At 34.5% G+C, this 19,571-nt stretch overlaps 2 protein-coding genes across 2 annotated transcripts; one reads left to right on the forward strand and one right to left on the reverse strand.

Annotated features, from left to right (window-relative positions):
• Nucleotides 1-9,950: 9,950 nt before the first annotated feature.
• On the forward strand, nt 9,951-10,986 carry LOC120177331. Its single transcript, XM_039183516.1, has 2 exons — nt 9,951-10,142; nt 10,224-10,986. Exons 1-2 carry the CDS (start codon nt 9,984-9,986, stop codon nt 10,791-10,793), a joined length of 729 nt encoding a protein of 242 aa, XP_039039447.1. The 5' UTR covers nt 9,951-9,983; the 3' UTR covers nt 10,794-10,986.
• A 38-nt stretch (nt 10,987-11,024) lies between these two features.
• LOC120177330 (BTB/POZ domain-containing protein At5g48800-like) lies at nt 11,025-14,065 on the reverse strand. Its single transcript, XM_039183515.1, has 4 exons — nt 13,756-14,065; nt 13,211-13,277; nt 11,718-12,884; nt 11,025-11,644 (listed from the first exon to the last, which is right to left on the reverse strand). The coding sequence occupies exons 1-4, from the start codon at nt 13,827-13,829 to the stop codon at nt 11,108-11,110; spliced, it is 1,845 nt and encodes a 614-aa protein (XP_039039446.1). The 5' UTR covers nt 13,830-14,065; the 3' UTR covers nt 11,025-11,107.
• Between the last annotated feature and the right edge of the window lie 5,506 nt (nt 14,066-19,571).

The raw sequence follows: 19,571 nt of genomic DNA on the forward strand, positions 1-19,571 counted from the left end.
AAACACCTGCAATCATAAGTAATAATTCATTCATTTGCGCACTTATTTCATAAAACCTTTAAACTCAATCTAAAATAAATACTAACCTTATCGACCTCCCACCATGCAGGATAAAGTTTAGCTTGTCCATTGCCCAAATCAAATGATTCATTTCGTGCATTCTTCAAGTGAACGGCGTGAAAAGACGTCGGCATAATTGTATATCGTATATTTTTATTTTTCTTAAGTTTTCTTATTATTAGAAGACGTGTCACCCACGCATCGATATGCTGTTTTACAAAAAAAGACATATATTAGTGACTTACATAAATTTAAAAAAAAAATTAATCAAATTGAAATATAAGAAAAATATAAGACTTACCCCCCCCATCGAAATAGCCATTGTCTTCGACCCCTAATAATACGCCCCACCAAGACCGATCAAGCAACAAATAGATATCATCGGTGAGCTTGCATATGTCAGTGAAACACCCCTGGCTCCGCTCATGTAGATAAAAATCAACAGCGGTCTTAGCCCAAAGGGTGTTATCCAGAATTGTGTCCGGTAGTTGTTCCCTCTCCTCTTCAGATACCGGTATGGTACTGGCCGGTAACTCATACAAGAGCCAACTTGAATCCATCATGTCCGGCACGTCAGAGGGTTTCTCAAGAAGCCTACATATGACGCCATGTGAATCGGGCTCTTGAATGGTGGGAGGGACCTCTTCAATGATGACAGTGGCCTCTTGAACGGTGGGAGGGGACTCTCGAGGAATGATAGGGGGGCCTCTTCAACGATAGGAGTGGACTCTTGAGGGATGACAGGCGAGTCGGGCTTCTTCTTGCGGTGTCTTCGCACTATTGGGGTGTACGGAGACTTAATAGCACGTGCACGCTGTCTGATGCGTGAACTCCGTCGTGCAAGCATAACCCGACGTAAAGCATCCACTCTATCGGGCCGCTAAATAATTAAATACAAAAATCAGTAAATAAACAGACATGATATTTAAACAGTGAAAACAAAGACAAATATGTTTCAAACTTGCATTGTATTCACCCAAGTCATTATTCTATCATAGTTCACAAAATGCATCAGATAACAAAGAAAAATATGTTTCAAACTAATACCCTGAAGTTAGTATTTGTCTTTGTTTTGTCTTTTGGTTGAAAGTAAATTTATCCATTCAAGTTTCAATTTGCAGAAGAAGAAATAGTTTACTTTCGCAACACGAAACTTAAAATCGCAACGCGAAACCAAAATCGCAACGCGAAATGAAAATCGCAACGACAGAATCGCAATGCGAAATGAAAATCGCAACGAAAGAATCGCAACGCGAAATGAAAATCGCAATGCGATTTTGGTTTCGCGTTGCGATCTTGTCGTTGCGATTTTGGTTTCGCGTTGCGATTCTGTCGTTGCGATTTTCATTTCGCGTTGCGATTTTGGTTTCGCGTTGCGATTTTAAGTTTCGTGTTGCGAAAGTAAACTATTTCTTCTTCTGCAAATTGAAACTTGAATGGATAAATTTACTTTCAACCAAAAGACAAAACAAAGACAAATACTATTTCACAGTGTTAAAGAATACACAGTTTAGCAGAATTGGCAGCAACCGAACAAATTTACTTTCAACCAAAAGACAAAACAAAGACAAATACTATTTCACAGTGTTATAGAATACACAGTTTAGCAGAATTGGCAGCAACCGAACAAATTTACTTTCAACCAAAAGACAAAACAAAGACAAATACTATTTCAGTGTTAAAGAATACACAGTTTAGCAGAATTGGCAGCAACCGAACAAATTTACTTTCAACCAAAAGACAAAACAAAGACAAATACTATTTCACAGTGTTAAAGAATACACAGTTTAGCAGAATTGGCAGCAACCGAATAAATTTACTAAGCAATCTAAGTGAAATGGCTAATCTAAGTGAAATTACGAGTAAATTTATTATTAAGTTAAATATGGAAAATCTTAAACTTACCTCGTTGCGTAGAGTATGAACCTCATTCTGCAACGATACTATCATCTCACGTAGAGCAGCAACCTCACCACGTAAAGTTGACACCTCCACACGCCATGCACCATCGTTATCGCGTAGAGTACCGATCTCCTCACGCAAGGCATTGACCTCATCACGTAACTCCCTTGACTCATCCCGTTGAGGTGGAGGTGGAGAACAGGGAGATAGGAGTCGTGGCATCTTTGCCGGTCGCCTATCATGAGGTGATGGTGGAGAAGAGGCTCGATGATGTGACGGGATAGGTGATGGCTCTCGTTCTAGAGGTGTATAGTCGGGTCGATCGGGTGATGGCTCTAGGTGAGGTGATGGCTCTCGAATTGGAGGAAGTGGATGCTGCTCATCATCCGTGCCATCAAAAAAATTCTGACTAGCTTGCCACCAATCAGTGGCAAGCTCTTCCTCCGTGGGTGTCAGTCTTTGTAATGGAATGTTAGCCTCCTAAAATATAAAAACTCAAACAAAGTTAAACGTCTACTATTAATAACTTGTTTATATATTATATGAAAGTATTTGTGTTAACTTACATTATTTATTGTGGCATATGGTATTAAGTCTTCCCAATCCAACAGAGTTTTCCTCTTCCAGGAAATAGCCCTGGGAATATCATTTGACGTTTTTATTGCATATGTACGCATGCTGGGGAAAGCCTCGAATATCCAAATCTACAAACAATATAATAACAAAATTAGTAATTGTTAAATAATTAATTATAATTTTAGAAACATTATATAGAAATTCTTACCTTAAAGGCCCAAACAAAGCCTGACAAAGTGTATTTGGACCCATCGCCCCGCAAACTTTTGCGGTCATCAAAGGCAGACGACAACTTAGTCCAGGTAGCTTTCCATATATACGAACCCCACGGAAACAGATTCCATGCATTCAGGTCCTCTACCAATATTATTAGCTCCCGATGAATAGGTTGTCTGGCCTCTCTGCCTAAAAAGCCGGCATACACAAGTAGTAGAAGGCATACTCGGACAACATCGACGTCATCCATCCGAGTGAAACCAGCTTTCTTATTAAACAATTTCTTCAGGTCGTCGACATGTAGGTTCGGCTTCTCCATTGACTCATCCGGAAAAACCCGGGATAACCATGATGGGCGGGCGATATGACGAGTGTACCGGCCTACATCATCGTGTCCGAATCGTAGACCAGTGATTAAGCAGAACTCCTTCCGCCCAAAACAAGTATACGCTGGTGGAAAATGAAACCATATCTCTTCCTCACCACGTTGTATACTGTCGGGTAGATTTGATGTCATGGTCTGAAGCCACAAATGGGTCAAATTAGCATCTCCACCCGGATGCTGTACTCTCAGCCATGGCCCGAAGCAGGTTTCCTCAAACAATTGTCTTTGAGCAGGTGAAAGCTTCTTTGCAATTGTAGTGGCCAGGCTGACTTTATTTCTCAAGGTCAATTGAGTCGAAAAAAATTTCTACAAAAACAATAAACATACCAAGTTAGATATACCAAAAACTACACTGTGAAGATATACCAAAAACAATAAACATAAAAAGTAGTAGTTTATTCTTGAAACTAAAATTTGCAACACTGTTTTGTCTTTTGGTTGAAATGAAAATCGCAACGAGAGAATCGCAACGCGAGATGACAATCGCAACGAGAGAATCGCAACGCGAAATGAAAATCGCAACGAGAGAATCGCAACGCGAAATGAAAATCGCAATGCGATTTTGGTTTCGCGTTGCGATTTTCATTTCGCGTTGCGATTCTCTCGTTGCGCTTTTCATTTCTCTCGTTGCGACAGTCATTCTCTCGTTGCGATTTTCATTTATCTCGTTGCGACTCTTCTGCAAATTGAAACTTGAATGGATTGCATTACTTCAACCAAAAGACAGAACAAAGACAAAGACAAATACTAACTTGAAAATCGGAACGAGAGAATAGCAACGCGAAATGAAAATCGCAACGACAGAATCGTAACGCGAAATGAAATCTAAGTGAAATGGTTAATCTATTATTGAAATGACCAGTAAACTTATCATCAGTTTCAATATGAAAAACCTACAATAATGCAAACATTTCAAAATAAAAATAATTAAAAAAACTAACCCTCAGAGGTTGATTTTCCATTTCTGAATATTGTGAGGGATTTCTGACCGTGAATGGTTGTGAGGGATTTCGCCGGAGATGGGGACGGAAATCTTCGGAGATGGGGACGGATTTCTTCGCCGTAGAGAGTGAGAGATGGAGATGGGACTGAGTTGTGATTTTAGGTTTTAGGTTATGAGTTGCGATTACGGGATTTTGTCTTAATATTCTTTTTGTAATTTGAAAATAAAATACGCGTAGCGATTATAATGGCGCTTTAAATATCGCGTTGCGATTTACGGATACGCGTTGCGATTTTATGTATTATCGTTGCGATTTACGGATACGCGTTGCGATATACGGATACGCATTGCGATTTACCCATACGCGTTGCGATTTACGGATACACGTTGCGATTTACGGATACGCGTTGCGATTTATGTGTTCGCGTTGCGATTTTCATATTCGCGTTGCGATTTTGGAAAATCGCAATGCGATTTTCATATTCGCGTTGCGATTTTGGAAAATCGCAATGCGAATTTGTACTATCGCATTGCGATTTTCAAGAATCGCGTTGCGATTTTGGAAACTGATTTGCGATTCTGGGGATCGCGTTGCGATTTTTATTTCGCGTTGCGATTTTGTTGGTCATTTTGGCAAATCCAAAAAAAGTTGGTTAAAATCGTATATTATAACTTTTTTTTTGTCACTGAGGCGATTTTCTCTTAATATTTTTATCCTAATTATTATTTTATTTGTAATTAAGTTGATAAAGTTTTGCTTAATATTATTTAGTCCATATTTTAATAAGTAAAACTATTTTCTAAAATTTGTAGTTTGATGTGTGGTGTTTTTATTTTTGTATTTAACTCAAGTTTATGTATTATATGTTAGTATGCATTTAGTTTATACAATATAGTATAAAAATGTATGTATATAATTTTTGTATGTACATGTCACTTTACATGAGAATTTTTAATATTTTGTTTATTAATTAGATAGTCATTTTTTATATTAATTTTTGCATAATAGCCTCACGAGCATAACATGACACTTACATAATCGAGTTAATGGTAATACCCTTTTAATTTAAAATTATTTTGAGTGGCTTGTCTTAATTCATTAGAGAGCTATTTTTGATAATTTTAAATTAAAAGTGTATCCCATCAGTATCACTTAAAAAATTGATTTGTCACTTTAAAATTTGGGAACGAAAGAAAAAGAAATGTTCGACTATTTAAATTTGTCGAGAAAAAGTTATTAGAATTCATCTAAGATATGGTCTCGATATTTTAAATAATCAAATATTATCTTTCTATTGGCTTGGTAATTTTAATTTAATCTATTTTGGTGTTTTTGAATATTATAAAATTTACATTTTTTTATTGTTATACGGGATTAAAAATTAAATTAAACTCATTTGTAAATTTCATTGCAAAGATATTAATTAATCGATTAGGTACCGATTTAGGGTGCTATGGGAGTGTTAATCTTTCTTTACACGTAACCGACTCGCGAACTTATTTTTGGTAATGCAGACCTCAACTTATCGTTTTAATTCAAATTAATTTTTATTTAAAATAGAAAAACGTGTTTGAATGCTCAATTACACATTAATCAAAAATTGATAGTGACTTCTTAAACCGTACCTTTTATTTTAAAAAAGAATCCTAAATTTTTCAAAAAAATAGATTTTTTTTAATCGTATTTACTTTTTAATTAAAAGTTAATCATAATAAAAAATTAAAAATGATGTAATTTTTAAAATCTCATTTTAAAAAAAAACGTTTCCACATTATCATAGCACCAGTTAAAACTATGAAATACAAAACTACTACCAACAGAAAAGACAGACGTCACATCCTTCATAAACAACAAGATAGACAAAGGTCTACTTCCATCATCTAAGTAAAAATTTAAATAATCCAATTTCAAAGATGATAGAGGAGCACTTTTACCTATAATAGTACCTACTCCATACTCTTTCCTCCAGTTCAGCATATCTTCCCAAATCTGCATGGTTTCATCAAGGTCAAGCTTCCTTGCTTTCAAAAACCTGCAAAAACAAGTTCCAGATTTTTTAAATGAATGAACATAGTTGAATGGAGGCTCTTGAACATACGCTTTTTATTTTTTGTATTTTTTTAATTTTTTGGGGGGTGGGAGTTATAAGTTGGAATAAGTATTTTATTCTCAAAAATATAATTTAAAGTGGAGCTCAGTTTCCACTTCCATGTCTACTAGTTATGGAAGTCTACTCCAGTGTAGTGGGAGGTCACCAGCTCAACAAGCAGACTTCAGTTATGCATCACTGCAACCCATGTTTTGAATGAAAACCGGACCGGCCGGTTCAATCGGGAACCGCTATCAGATCCGGTTCATTCTAATTCGGTTAAACCGTTATTAGTGAACCTCAAGGAACCGTTGAACCGACTGTGAACCATTTGAACCAGACCAGACCGGAACTGCTAAAAACCGGCCATCAATAAAAAATTAAAAAAAGTTAAAATTTTTATTTTGAAGGTTAATCAACTTTTGTTTTGCTTTTAATGTGTAATGTTTGAAGATTTTTATTAGAAGTAAATCAAGTAATAAATGATAGAATTTTGATGTTGTATTTAATTATTATAGTTGTGGGGATGTTTTTAGTTTTTTATTAAATGTTTTTAGTATTTTTATTTAATTTTTTAAATAATTATGACGTCGTTCGATTCTTCCGACCGATTCGATCGTTTGAACCAGTAAATCAGTAAAACGGCTAGTTCTCTGACCGGTCCGGTTCTAAAAACCATGCAAACCAGCAGACGACGTTATACACGATGTTCAAAGTTCAAAACTCTAAGAATGAGTCTACTCAGGTCTTCTGAGTTAGAAAGTAGATTTTTAAATAATTCATTTGTATAAAGAAATACAACTCTTTAATCCAAGCTCCTAAGAATTTGATATGAAAAATAGAACACGGCCCAAAACTCAACAAAGGGAGCAGTTGCAGTTCAATAAATGAGTCAACTGAAGATGGTTTGATATGTTACACCATGATACCACCATTCTAAGTAGACAAGAAACATTTCTGACATATGCCATGCTTAAATAGACAATCCAAATATTGCTTTCTATATTGCATATGCTGAAATTTCTAAGTGGAGTTATTCGCTTTGGGTTTTTGTCTTCTTATATTCAGTTGAGCCCTTCATCCATTACCAATTGTTTTTAGATTACATCTAAACATTGTACAAGACAAGCCTAACCCCATGTAAAGATCGCAAGGCTCAATATAGGGGTAAACGTTCTATCTATAAAAAATTTCTGAGTTATTTGAGTTAACTAGTCTAATTTTATAACTCAAATTTTACTTGAAATTTTTTCAAATTGAGTTAATTTATTTGAGTTTTTGTTTAAACTTAATTATAAATATTTATAATATTATAGTATTATTTGATTCTAATTTAAATGATTTTTTATAATCATGTATAATACATATATATTTATTCATATTTTTTTAAATATAATATACATATATCATGCAGAATCGAGAAATTCGATTCAAACTTAAAAATTAATCTGTTAATTACTAAAAATTTTGAGTTATTCGAATTACTATTTAAGTTATTTGAGTTGTATATGGGCGGAGACGGAAAGGTCTATACTTTGGCGGAGGTTTTCCAGCACAACCATGCTAAAGACTGTTGGCTTGTCAATTGAGGGCAAGGTACCTTTTTGTTCTCTTTCTTCTTTTGTTGCTACAGATTTCTTGGATGATCCTGTTTCAGTCTGGGTTTGTTTTTCTTTTCTGAAGTTGCAAGTTTTGACTTTTTTTCTAGCGTTGTTGGATTTATTTTCTTGTCTGTTCCATTTTTGTTTATTTTGATGATGAGAAAATTTTGAATTTTCTGGATTGATAACATAGATTCGATATAAATCTTTAGTTTCTAGGCCAATATTTTGCTTGGATCTTACATATTCTCTTGTGATCCTTATGATTGCTAAAGCTGGATGCAAGTATAGACCCCGTGCGTCTCAGTTCACTGGATTTCTTAATTATTACCTTAATCTGGCTTGATGGTTTAACAGATGTTTTTCTGCTTTGTTTCCCTTAAGATTTAGTATAGCCCTTGAATGAATCCTGCATGATGGACATTTTTTATATAACAACCGGTGTTCGATCTATTAATCTATTAATCCGGATTAAGTACCGCAGAGGTAAGATTTACCCTCCAAATCCAGTTTGCTCCGTTCGTAAATGTAGTATTCAAACCTCAGAGCTTTTGCTTAAGGGATTTGATGTCTAGTCCCACTAGACTAACCGGTTAGTGGTTGCATAATGGATTCTCTTTTTAGTTAGTAGTAAGGTTCATTAAGAGAGAGAGATAGATCGGCTGTTATGTGTATTTGGTATCATATTCACTGCATTTGTAGATGTCTTTCGGATGAGAGTCACTTTAATCAGTTATATTATCATCATTCTAAAGATGTCACTGGAAAATTTCATTAACTTTTGTTGTGGTTTCTTTCATGAATCTCAAGAGGGTGTTACGGGCAATTTTTTTTATGTCGCTGAAGCCGGTTTGATCTTCTTGTCACACGAAGCATGGTTTAGATTTGGATATGAGTCTTCCAATTAATTTGATCGCTGAATTCTACTCTAGAGGGCTAAAACTACTTATATTTATTTCTATTTGGCACCATTTTAGGCCCCTAAAGCTCCTTATGCTTGAACAGGTTTACAATGTGACTAAATTCTTGGAGGATCACCCTGGTGGTGATGAGGTCTTATTGTCCGCAAATGGTTAATAAATCCCACCAAAATTTCCACATATTTTGTATGATTCAATGTTGGAATTGCCGTGGAAAATGTTGAAAAGAATGTTAATAACCTTGGTTTGATGTTTGGCTGAGCCTGGCAGGGAAAGATGCAAGTGATGATTTTGAGGATGTTGGTCATAGTAGCAGTGCTCGAGCAATGATGGACGAGTTTTATGTGGGCGACATCGATACATCAACCATCCCAACTAAGACCAAGTACTCCCCACCCAAGCAGCCACACGATGAGCAGGACAAGACCCCAGATTTTGTTATCAAGCTTCTCCAATTCCTTGATCCCTTGCTGATCTTGGGATTGGCCTTTGGTGTCCATTTCTATACCAAATCATCCGCTTAAGCATCGAGAGCGTAACCTAAGATTGAAAGAAAAAGAAATTCACAATATGATTATGTTAATTAAAAGTTTGTTTGGAATTGTCACATATTATGGGATGGTCGAACTTCGATATTACAATATTTGCTCGTTCCCCATTTTCTCTGTAATATCTACCCCTGTTCTTCTTCTCCAATAATGTTATGTACTTCAGTCCATTGATTTATGAGCTAAATTTAGGTCAAAATGCTACTTGTTGATGTCTAAAAGTAGTATTGGTTCCCTTCAAAATCATCAATATTGAATCAAATGCAGCATGAAATTACATGAACAATCAATGCACAAATTCATAAACAATTTGTTGATTCTTGAGGAACCAAGTAAATGCTTTACTAGTTCAAAGCAATAGTCTGAATTTGACGAGATGATTATTCCAAAGGCCAAATCTTTTCTAGATGTGAAGAATAAAAAGTAGCAATTTCCCTCTTTTAACAGCACTGTCTGAATCTGGTAACCCTCAGATTGATTAATGCTACACGTCAAAGTATTCCCTTAGATGTTCACGCATCTTTACCTTTTTATAGATCATGGTGTACAAGCAAACACCATGTCAAATTCTTAGTAACTAGAATTTTCATCTCTCCAAAGTACCTTCCTCGATTTCATCGCCATTTAGATTCTAGTCACCGTATGACGGTATAAGAAGTAAGAACAAACAAGGACCTGCAGTGTATTCCCTCTTCCTTGCCTCTTTTGTTTTTCGGAGTTTTTTGTTGATGAAGAGCAAAACATGAGGGCCATAGAAGCAGAGAAAGGCATACTGAAATTGGTTCATACGGGACGGCATGTAGAGACTCGCACCGAACCTATTATCGCTTCAGAGGTGTTGAAGAGGAACCCCAGACACAGTGTTACTCGACCGGATGTGTTCGAGTATCCGTGGATTGTGGTTAGACCCGAGTCTGTGTTGAAACTAGGGAGAGTCTTTTACATTGTTCCTAACCTTGCAATCTATAAACTGATAATACAGAAAGGATACAACGTCCAATCCTCCTTGGAGCAAAAGAAACCACCCAAAAGTTACGTTCACTGGCAACTGCCCGAATTGGACTCGCCGAGCAAGTCGTCTGCTGGTACAACACCAATGCACCAAGACCATTGCCAATCAGACTGGCAACAGTTTAAAGCTAGTTGCGAAGACGGAAATCTCCAGGAACAAGCTTCCGGTGACAGATTCAATCGGTCTTCACAGTTTGAATCCCTTGCTGATATGATGGCCAAGTTCCGGAACAGTTACAAAGAGTTTAAAGAGATATCAATAACAAATTGTACATCTGAAACTGAACCTATGGGTAGAAAACCGAACCGTTTCCGTGGGGTTGGCAATAGTAAAACCAAAGCCTCGAAACAAGATCAAGCTTCTGGTAATGAATGTGAGAAACAAATTGCTACTATTTTGAAACCTTGCTCAAGGAAACATGACAGTGACCGAAAGTTGCTTCATCTGAAAGTTTCCTTTTCCTTGTCTACTAATTATGAGGAAAGGAGAAGAAAAGTTGCATTGTCTAGAGCAGAATTTCCAGGTCTTTTTACTTATTGAACTATGTAGATCAATAGAGTTCTCCAAGAATAATAAAAATAAAACCCCAAAAATCTTCTAAAATTTTGTTCAATGTAGCTTGCTTTGCCCTTGATTATGATACTTTGTGTGTTTATTCAATATATTCTTAGGAACTTGAGGACTCATTGCACAAAAATAACAAAGCTGCTGAAAACTAATGTGATGTAACTCAAAACATCACAACTCATTTACAGTGTCGCCAAAAGAAAAGAAAAGAAAAGTGAAAAAACATTGACATAAAAGGTTGCCAAAATCATGGCCTTAACAGATACATGCATGTCATTTTAAGTTACCTAATCGGTGCTTGCACATGTCCCCTCAATCACCTTAGAATCCGTTCTGTAGGATTGCCTCAATGGCGAACTTGATCCTCTCGAAGAGCTATGTCCAAAGAAGCTTAGTTTACCGATTTTCTTTGAGAAGGAACTCATAAATTTACGAGAACTAGACTTCGACATATCTCTCTTCATACAAACATGTTCTTTCTCTAGATCATTTAATCTCATCCGCATCCGAGCGAGCTCGAGTTTTAGTTCCCGGTTTTCTCGCCTCAAAGATGCATAGTTGTCTTTCGGAGACATTGCTGCACTGAGTGCACCACTGCTGATCTGCCACGATTGGTGATGAACCGGCTTGTGGTCATCATCGGGATAAGAGCAGCTCAAAGCGTTTCGCAGCCTTAATTGCTCGAAATAAAGAACTTGGACTATAGATTGGAGGGGAAGTCGTTCGTTTTGTGCAGCATGTGCACCGGCTTCTTGTGAAAGCTTTTGGAAATCAATCAATTTGCTGAGCTTCTTCTTGTCTGCATCTGCTAAACCTTGATGAGCCTGAAAAATTCATTCATTAGAAAGTTTATCAAGAATTTTGGTGGTTATAAAATGAAGATATTAGCGTACATACCTTCAGGTAAATATCAATGGCTCGATATAGCCCGTCATGGATCGTCCGGGCGTGCGTAGGTAAAGTCTCTGCAATGGCTATGAACTTTGCAAGCTTGAGGTTTGCATCAGGAGCAATTTCTGCAAGATAATTATCCACTAACTTCGAAACTTTGAACAATGCACTTTGCGATGGTGAATGAGGACTATCCGATTCGAAAACAGACACATCGTCCATATCATCTTCACTATCATCTTGCTGAGAAAAATTTACCAGCATTCTTTGAACTGTATCAACATCGAATAAGGTGTCACCCGCATGCCGAAAAGACGGGATCAGAAGGTCGTCAAGAGTTGCAATATCCAATTGGGAACCAATCCTCCGCTCTAGATCAAGCCTACAAGCAATACTACAATCAAGCATCACTGCACTTCTAAGAAGTCCGAAAAGGAAACTAATAGGAACAGCAAGTTTCTCGACAGGTAAAAGGCTCACGATCGTTTCAACCACTACACATTCGTGCTCCGTCGAAAGGAAATCGATTTTTGTCTGTCCTGATGGATTCCACAAACTGGATTTCTTGGTCAGCTCCTTCTGTGCATAGTTTATAAGCGATGCACCGATGCTCTCGGGACGGACACCGTGACATTTCATGGCTGTCACGACTCTTTGGTACAAATCAATCCTAATAACCGAAAGATCTTCTATCCACCAGTCTCCCTCACATTTGGCTTTCTTGTTCATATGAAGTCTCCCTGAACTACTGTATTCTAAGCGCGAGAAGCTCGATGCTATCTGCTCCGCACAAGCCTTTGAAGCTATGGAATCAATGCATCGGCTAATTATTTTCAGCTCATCCGCAAGAGGGAGTAGGAGTTCACATTGCTGTAAAACTTCAACACACATCTCCAGGTTCTTGCAAACGATACTCTCGAGATACTCTTCAGCTCTCGAGCTGAGATTATCCTTTGAGAACTCCTCGGTCATTTCAAGGTACTCGGAGACGCAACAGAGCTGAGCCACATTTGAAGATGTAATTGCAAAGTTAATGCCATAGCAGAATTTAGCTGCCAACTCGAATGTCTCGGCACCGCCAGGTAAATTCAGAAGCTCCACCCTCGAGAAATCCGAATCCCTATGTCCCGCAACTATCTTCCTGATTCGTCCACTCCGAGAGACAAGAGGAAACTGCATATAACAACTACAGATATCAGCACAAGAATATCCCAAGTACCAACATTAATCTGCACGTGAAAAAACATGCCATTTTACTTCACGGGCAACCATTGCCTAATGTTTAACATATTGAAGAACATATATGGCCAAGCAATTCATGGCAGAACATGTAGACAAAATAGCTTCATTCAGAAACAGGAAAACAAAGAGAAAGAAAAAGAAATTTCAGATCTGTAGAAGGCTAAGAAAGTTTTTAAAGCAAATAACCAACTATAAAATTCAATTTAAATCAAAATAAAATATATGAATAAATTTTGAAAAGTAAAGAAACAAATTACCTTGTGTAGAGAAAAAGTCCTTCCATTTACTTCTATTGTGATATCAGTTTTAACATCCCGGAAAATCCTACAATAAAAGAAACAGCAATTTGAATATGCAGGAAAAGAAGAAGAAGGAAGAGATCATCTATGAATATTCCCATGTAACTTTTCACATTTCAATGATACAAAAGATCTCAACGTCCAAGACATGGTAGCTGAGGGACTGAAACACAAACAAAGAATAATCATAAATAGCTGGAAACATGGTAATTCTTTACATAAAAAACGAGCAGAGAAAATATTCTAAGTGAAAACATACTTATTTCAAAGCATCAATCAGACAAGATAAGTGAGAGAAAAACCATGCAACATAAAAAGCAACAAAAGAGCCTGAAACTTGAAGCAAACAATATGAAAGAGAAACTTTGCATCAGTGAAACAAAATGAGGAACAGGGTAGTTGCAGTAATTTAAATCTATGAAAAAAAAGATCAAAGCTTTGAAAAAACACACACACGTCAAACAAACCATGAACTACTAACAATGCTAGAATCAAACATGTACCATTCATTGCAACGCTGCCTGGAATTTTTTATCAGAGACAGCTGATGGCGATGATGATTCTGCTGCTTGTCCATTGACAAAGACACTGAATGAACTCGGGAGAGAAAAAAATAAACATTAAACGCTGAGAAAGAGAGGGAGAGAAAAGTGTGGGTTTAATTGAGAAAGACAAGGACAGAGTCCCAGTTGTAGATGTATCTTGTTGCTTAACTCCTTCGGCCATTTTTGTCAAACTTCTGATCTTCAAACCATAGATTGCTACTGTCCAAACCAATGGGGCCTTTTTGTTGGGTCATCCTTTTTAACATCCTCCCCTTTTAATCTTAACAATGGCCTCCATTGTACTTGGGGGTAATAAGTAATATTATTTAACCAACAATGGGTTGGTCTAGCACGATAAGATATTAGATCTCTTAAGTATGGTTAAGTATTCAAATCCTGACGGCTATGAATAGAATAAACTGTGTTGGAAGGATGTTCTTACCTATGCAGTATTCAATCTATATTAATTGATCAATAAACTAAATACCAATAGTTATACCAAAAAAATAAATAATAATATTTTTCTAAAAGTCTTTGGATAAAGACGAATAACTATGTGTATAAAATAAATACATTTATTATCAATTAGTTAATAAAATTCTTAACATATACTATATTATAAACATCTTATACTAATAATATAAAACAATGGTCTCTAGTTAGAAAAACATGAACAAAGCAGCTAAGAAAGGAGCTATAATCTTCGGACATCTTTTTTTCCTTGTCTCTTTCTCCAAAAAGCATAAAATAAAGGTAAAAAAAGGCATATCTTTTCTGATATTGCCCATCCCAAGTTTTAGCTTGTAAGCAATCTTTTGGATATTTACATTTTCACCCCCATCATGTGATGAGAATTCCATTATACCCCAATCTTTCCTAATATTTTTAGTTTCCGTTTTCATTAATTATCCCAAGTTGGAACAAAAAGGCCAACCACCTGCTTTTAAAGGCACTTCACCACAATCGTATATATATATATATTAAATTATTGAAACCAATATATATTATGGTCTATGAATTAAATTGGGGTCCAAAAAGATGTCCTATCTAAAAAAATTGATTATCAACACCCACAAATCCAAAGGATATGATTGCCTTTTTGCAAAGGGGAAAGCATGAACAATATTCCTTTGGTAATTGACCATTCATTAAAAGAAAGGAAAAACCTTGTATGAGAGACAAAATTGATGGTGTTTGACCTAATTTTGATTGCTAAAAGTTGGGATATTTTCTAGGGTTTTCTTCACCACTACTTGGGTCATTACTAGTCGGAACATTCACAAAATGATTAATGAAGAACTCTCCTTATATACCATTTTCTCCTAGTAGGAATATTCATTGCATTCCTTATGAGATATTGTTTATTTCTAAAATTTAAAGTTCATTTTCACTGCGGGACAAAAAAGCAAGAAAGAAAGAAAGAAAGAAAATAGCGTACTTGAAAAAAAAATAGAGTTAATTTGAGATTATTTAGAGATATATAGAGATGACTATCCAGCTCAGTTGGTAGAGCACAAGGTTCTTAATTTTGAAGTCGTGAGATCAAGTCCCACGGAGGACATTTTATAATTCGGAGATCTTCTACGGAAACTGCTTTTAACCTGGTGTTGGGCCATACCAATAAGGTAAGGTTATTGTCCCTTTCCAACGACTTTACATTATTATTATTTAATTTAAAGGAAATTCATCGTATATTTCCCGCTAGTTTTCTTAAATAGAGGGAATTTATGCATGTAAAGAAAAATTCTATTGAATACAAGACCATCGCATTTTTTCCTCTGGTTTTCTTAAATAGAGGAAATTTTTGCACGTTGTAATACTTGATTTTTGTTCAGTTTGTCTTTTTTAAAAAATAAAATAAAATATATTATTGAAATCGATTTTAAAGTTTAAAACATTAGTCGACTTGCAACAAATTTTCAAACAATATTCAAATATTTTCAAGACATGATGTATTTTTGAGATAGAACTGACATTCAATTAACTTTTCAACTCATTTTGAAATTCATCAGTTGGACACTGGAAACTTAATATATGTTCATTTTAACGAAAATAATACATGCATAAAATTAAATACGTGTCCACTATGAAAATTTTAATTTAATCTGAATTTTTAATTATTTTATTGATTATTTGTGAATAAATTTAATTTTATACTTTTCATTATTTATTTAAGTAAATTTAGAATTCTTTCATTATGCTGATATTACTTTTCTTAATTAGTGTATCTAATATTAATAAAAATAAGTATTCTTATTTTGTAACGAGAAAAGACTTTTATTTAGGAGAATTTTTTGTTTTAAGAATCTAAAGAATACAACCCGAAAGGTATAAACAATAAAATAAATCTTTTGATTAAAGGGAATAAATTTTTATTTAATTTTTTATTCTTGTTACTTTATTAATTTTGGTCTTGTTTTTTTTCTCTTCCTCAAAAAATTTTCCTTCTTTATTTATCTTTTTTATTTTAATTATGTATCTTAATTACATCAAATTATTTTTTTCTTTTTTTAAGTTTCTTTTAACCTACTGTATAAATCTTTTGTTTGTTTCTTAATTATTAAAAACTTTAATTTTCCATTGTTTTTTACTTTTTCTTTCTTTCTTTCTTTCTATTTTCTTTTATTTTTAATTTATGAGAGGATTAAAACACGTCACTTTTTATTAACTTGTTTTAAATTTTCCTTTTTGTTTAAAATCAGTTTTGTTTTATTCATTTACTTATTTATGTTTTTTCTCATATTAATTGTGTGTACAATTCATATTTACTTATAATATTAACTTTATTTATTTTTATGTGTTTTTTATATTGGTACATGTGACCCTTTTACTTTATGTTTGCATATTAGACTCATTTTTTTATTATGACACTCTTAATTTATTTTATTCTACAGTAATTGATCCTCAAAGTTAAGCAATTTGGATAATATTTAAATTTTTACTTAAATTTCAATTTTCGTAATTAAGACAACCGAGTAATTGTGTTGGTACCGAAAGTGCAATACGGGGTGTTAATCATTCCTCGATTGTAATCGACTCCCGAATCTGACAATCCTTTCTCGATTGTAATCGACTCTCAAATCCGTCATTCTCTGGTAAGATGCATATATAGTATAATGGTAAGTTTGAGGTGTATGATCTACCTAATTCAAAAATGAGAATCCAAAATCACCCGAATGATTGTTGTGACACATGTAATGTGAAAATCGTCGAAAATAAACTAAATGTTCTCTTAAAATTAAAGAAAAATTGTATAAAATCATTTGAGAGAAACAATGACTTTATCTTAATCATCGGGATATCGGGACGACTTTGATGTACATAATCAATCCCATGTTTTAAATGAAGTATTCCTAGCTTGTGCTTGTTAATTTGATGAACTCAGCTAAGTGTCATATTGGATAGGCCACCCTAAGTAGGCTAGGGTTAGGGACCTCTTGAAGTAGAGTAGATAGCACTCTATTCCTAAAAGAAATGCCTTGAGGTTTAAGCACACTAATTGGTTTACTCACCTAATGCCACCGCTTAATCCTTGTAACACTCATAACTCGTATAATTATACTTATATAGATTATAGGTGTTACCAGTATTTTCTAAAACTATTTTACGATTCGAAAGAAATTTAAAATTTATATTCTTAAAATAGTAAATGATATTATAAATTATCATATCATAAAAATTACGTTTCGTTGTAATCAATTTAATTTACAATATTTTTAATTATGAATAGTGATTAGTACCCGAATAGTGAACAGTGAACAGTGGGGGAATCGATTCCCTGTAGCAGGGGAATCAGTACCCCTTTAACAATCTAGAAAATTTTTGTTAAAACCGTGATTACTGTTCATACTACAGTAACTTCCGAAAATCTACATATAAATTCATAAAAATTCACCTTTCATCACTATAAAAATTTCCAAAATTAATTAAACAAATAAATTGAACATTTTCAAATTACATGCCACTATCTAAAATCAAATTTCACAATAGGATGTCTTACTGATATTGAAATATACCTCTCAATGCTTGATGTCGTTCTGAACTCTTTATTCTTATTCTTTGCTTTTTACCTACGCGTGAAAATCATCACACGCTAAGTATAAACTTAGTGAGGCAATTAAAACATTTAACAGTGCAATACAATTCATGCATGATTTTCAATGTCAAAAATTGAGTTTCCATAAAATCATTTTACCATGATCAAAATAATGTAAAATCCCTTACCATTTATTCCATAAGCTCGTAAGCTTATTTTACCAAAATACTTACCATTTAAATTCCATAAGCTCGTAAGCTTATTTTACCCATATACTTGCCATTATTCCAAAAGCTCGTAAACTTATTTATATGCTTACCTTTTATTAAGCAATAAACCATAAACCATAGCCTATAGCCCAATATTCAACCCTGAGGACCCTGGGTACACGAGTCAAATATAAGCACCGTAGTGCTATCCCGAATATGACACATAAGGTCGTGTCCACCATCTGTACTAGGTATCCTTAAGTACAGTCCCGAATATGACACATAAGGTCGTGCCCACCATATACACTAGGTATCCTTTAGTGTATTCCCGAATATGTAGCCTGCTGCTGGACTCTATGGCATGTCAACTATACCCTGTCCCTCAATAACTGACTTGGGCATACAGTCTATTTTATTTGATTCATCCATGGCAAAGTATATTATCAATATTTAACAATGGGGGCAGTTCAAACCCGAAATAACATTCATGGTAAAATCATATGCAAAAATCAGTGATCAATGCATTTTAATTTCATACTCTGACATATCAATGTCAATTTATAAAAAATGATATAAAATCATGCCGATATAAACAAGGTCGACTTATCGCAAGTCTTCCTTATGATGTATAAAACATCCATGTATAATTTCATGCATGTATTGCACTCACCTTGACACTTTATGTCTTTCAAAATATATGAGCCTCACTATTGTCCACAATATACCCTTTTTGTACTTGACTTGCTTCAATTGCAAATCAATCATAATCTGTATAATTTACAATTTCATAACGATACATATGTTAGTATTTTACTAACATAAACATATCCCAAAATAAATCCATAATACTTATTATTCCTTTTAACATTGGAACCAACTTGTCCAATTTACACAAAATGGTCCTTCACCATTTTACCACTTAAATTCTTTAATACCAATAATTCCAACATTGAAATTATTTCACAACTAACACTCATTTCAATTCCCTAACAACAATTTCCAGCATAGTACATCAATTATATAACACTTACACAACAACCCATCAATTTTCCAGAATTCAGACAACTCGCACTACCCTTAAAGAATCATTATTCTGTATTCATATAGACACTGGAATTCAATTCCATTTCTTCCGTTAAAAACTAGACTCTAATACGAATCTATCCATATAAATAACTCCTTCTAATTCATTCTGTACAATTTATGGTGAATTTTCAAAGTTCACCAATAGAATCTGTTTTGTACAGAATTCTGCTGTCCGACTTTTCTGACCTTTTCTCAGTTAAAAATTCATATCTATTTGTATACAACTTGAAATTGATCCACGTTTGTTTTAAATGAAACTAGATCCATATATGAACACAATATATAAAAATAACCTCTAAATTATTTTTATATATTTTCTGGTGAATTTTCGAACCTACTGTAATTCTCAAAATCTAAACTGTTTTTCTTTAACCTCATCTTTATGTTCTTCATCAATTCATACAACCTCAAAATCATCAATAATCATCATCAATTTCAAAAAT

Source organism: Hibiscus syriacus, unplaced genomic scaffold (assembly GCF_006381635.1).
Source record: "Hibiscus syriacus cultivar Baekdansim isolate YM2019G1 unplaced genomic scaffold, ASM638163v2 tig00112285_pilon, whole genome shotgun sequence".
NCBI classification, from domain to species: domain Eukaryota; kingdom Viridiplantae; phylum Streptophyta; class Magnoliopsida; order Malvales; family Malvaceae; genus Hibiscus; species Hibiscus syriacus.

What these genes read in the sequence shown, in the direction of transcription:
- LOC120177330 (XM_039183515.1), bottom strand. Translation starts at nt 13,829, where the DNA reads ATGGACAAGCAGCAGAATCATCATCGCCATCAGCTGTCTCTGATAAAA. An exon ending in AGGCAGCGTTGCAATGAATG is followed by an intron (nt 13,278 to 13,755) that starts GTACATGTTTGA and finishes CTTTTATTGTAG; the next exon opens with GATTTTCCGGGATGTTAAAA. An exon ending in GGACTTTTTCTCTACACAAG is followed by an intron (nt 12,885 to 13,210) that starts GTAATTTGTTTC and finishes TGTTATATGCAG; the next exon opens with TTTCCTCTTGTCTCTCGGAG.
- LOC120177331 (XM_039183516.1), top strand. Translation starts at nt 9,984, where the DNA reads ATGAGGGCCATAGAAGCAGAGAAAGGCATACTGAAATTGGTTCATACG. An exon ending in TCGAGTATCCGTGGATTGTG is followed by an intron (nt 10,143 to 10,223) that starts GTTAGACCCGAG and finishes CTGATAATACAG; the next exon opens with AAAGGATACAACGTCCAATC.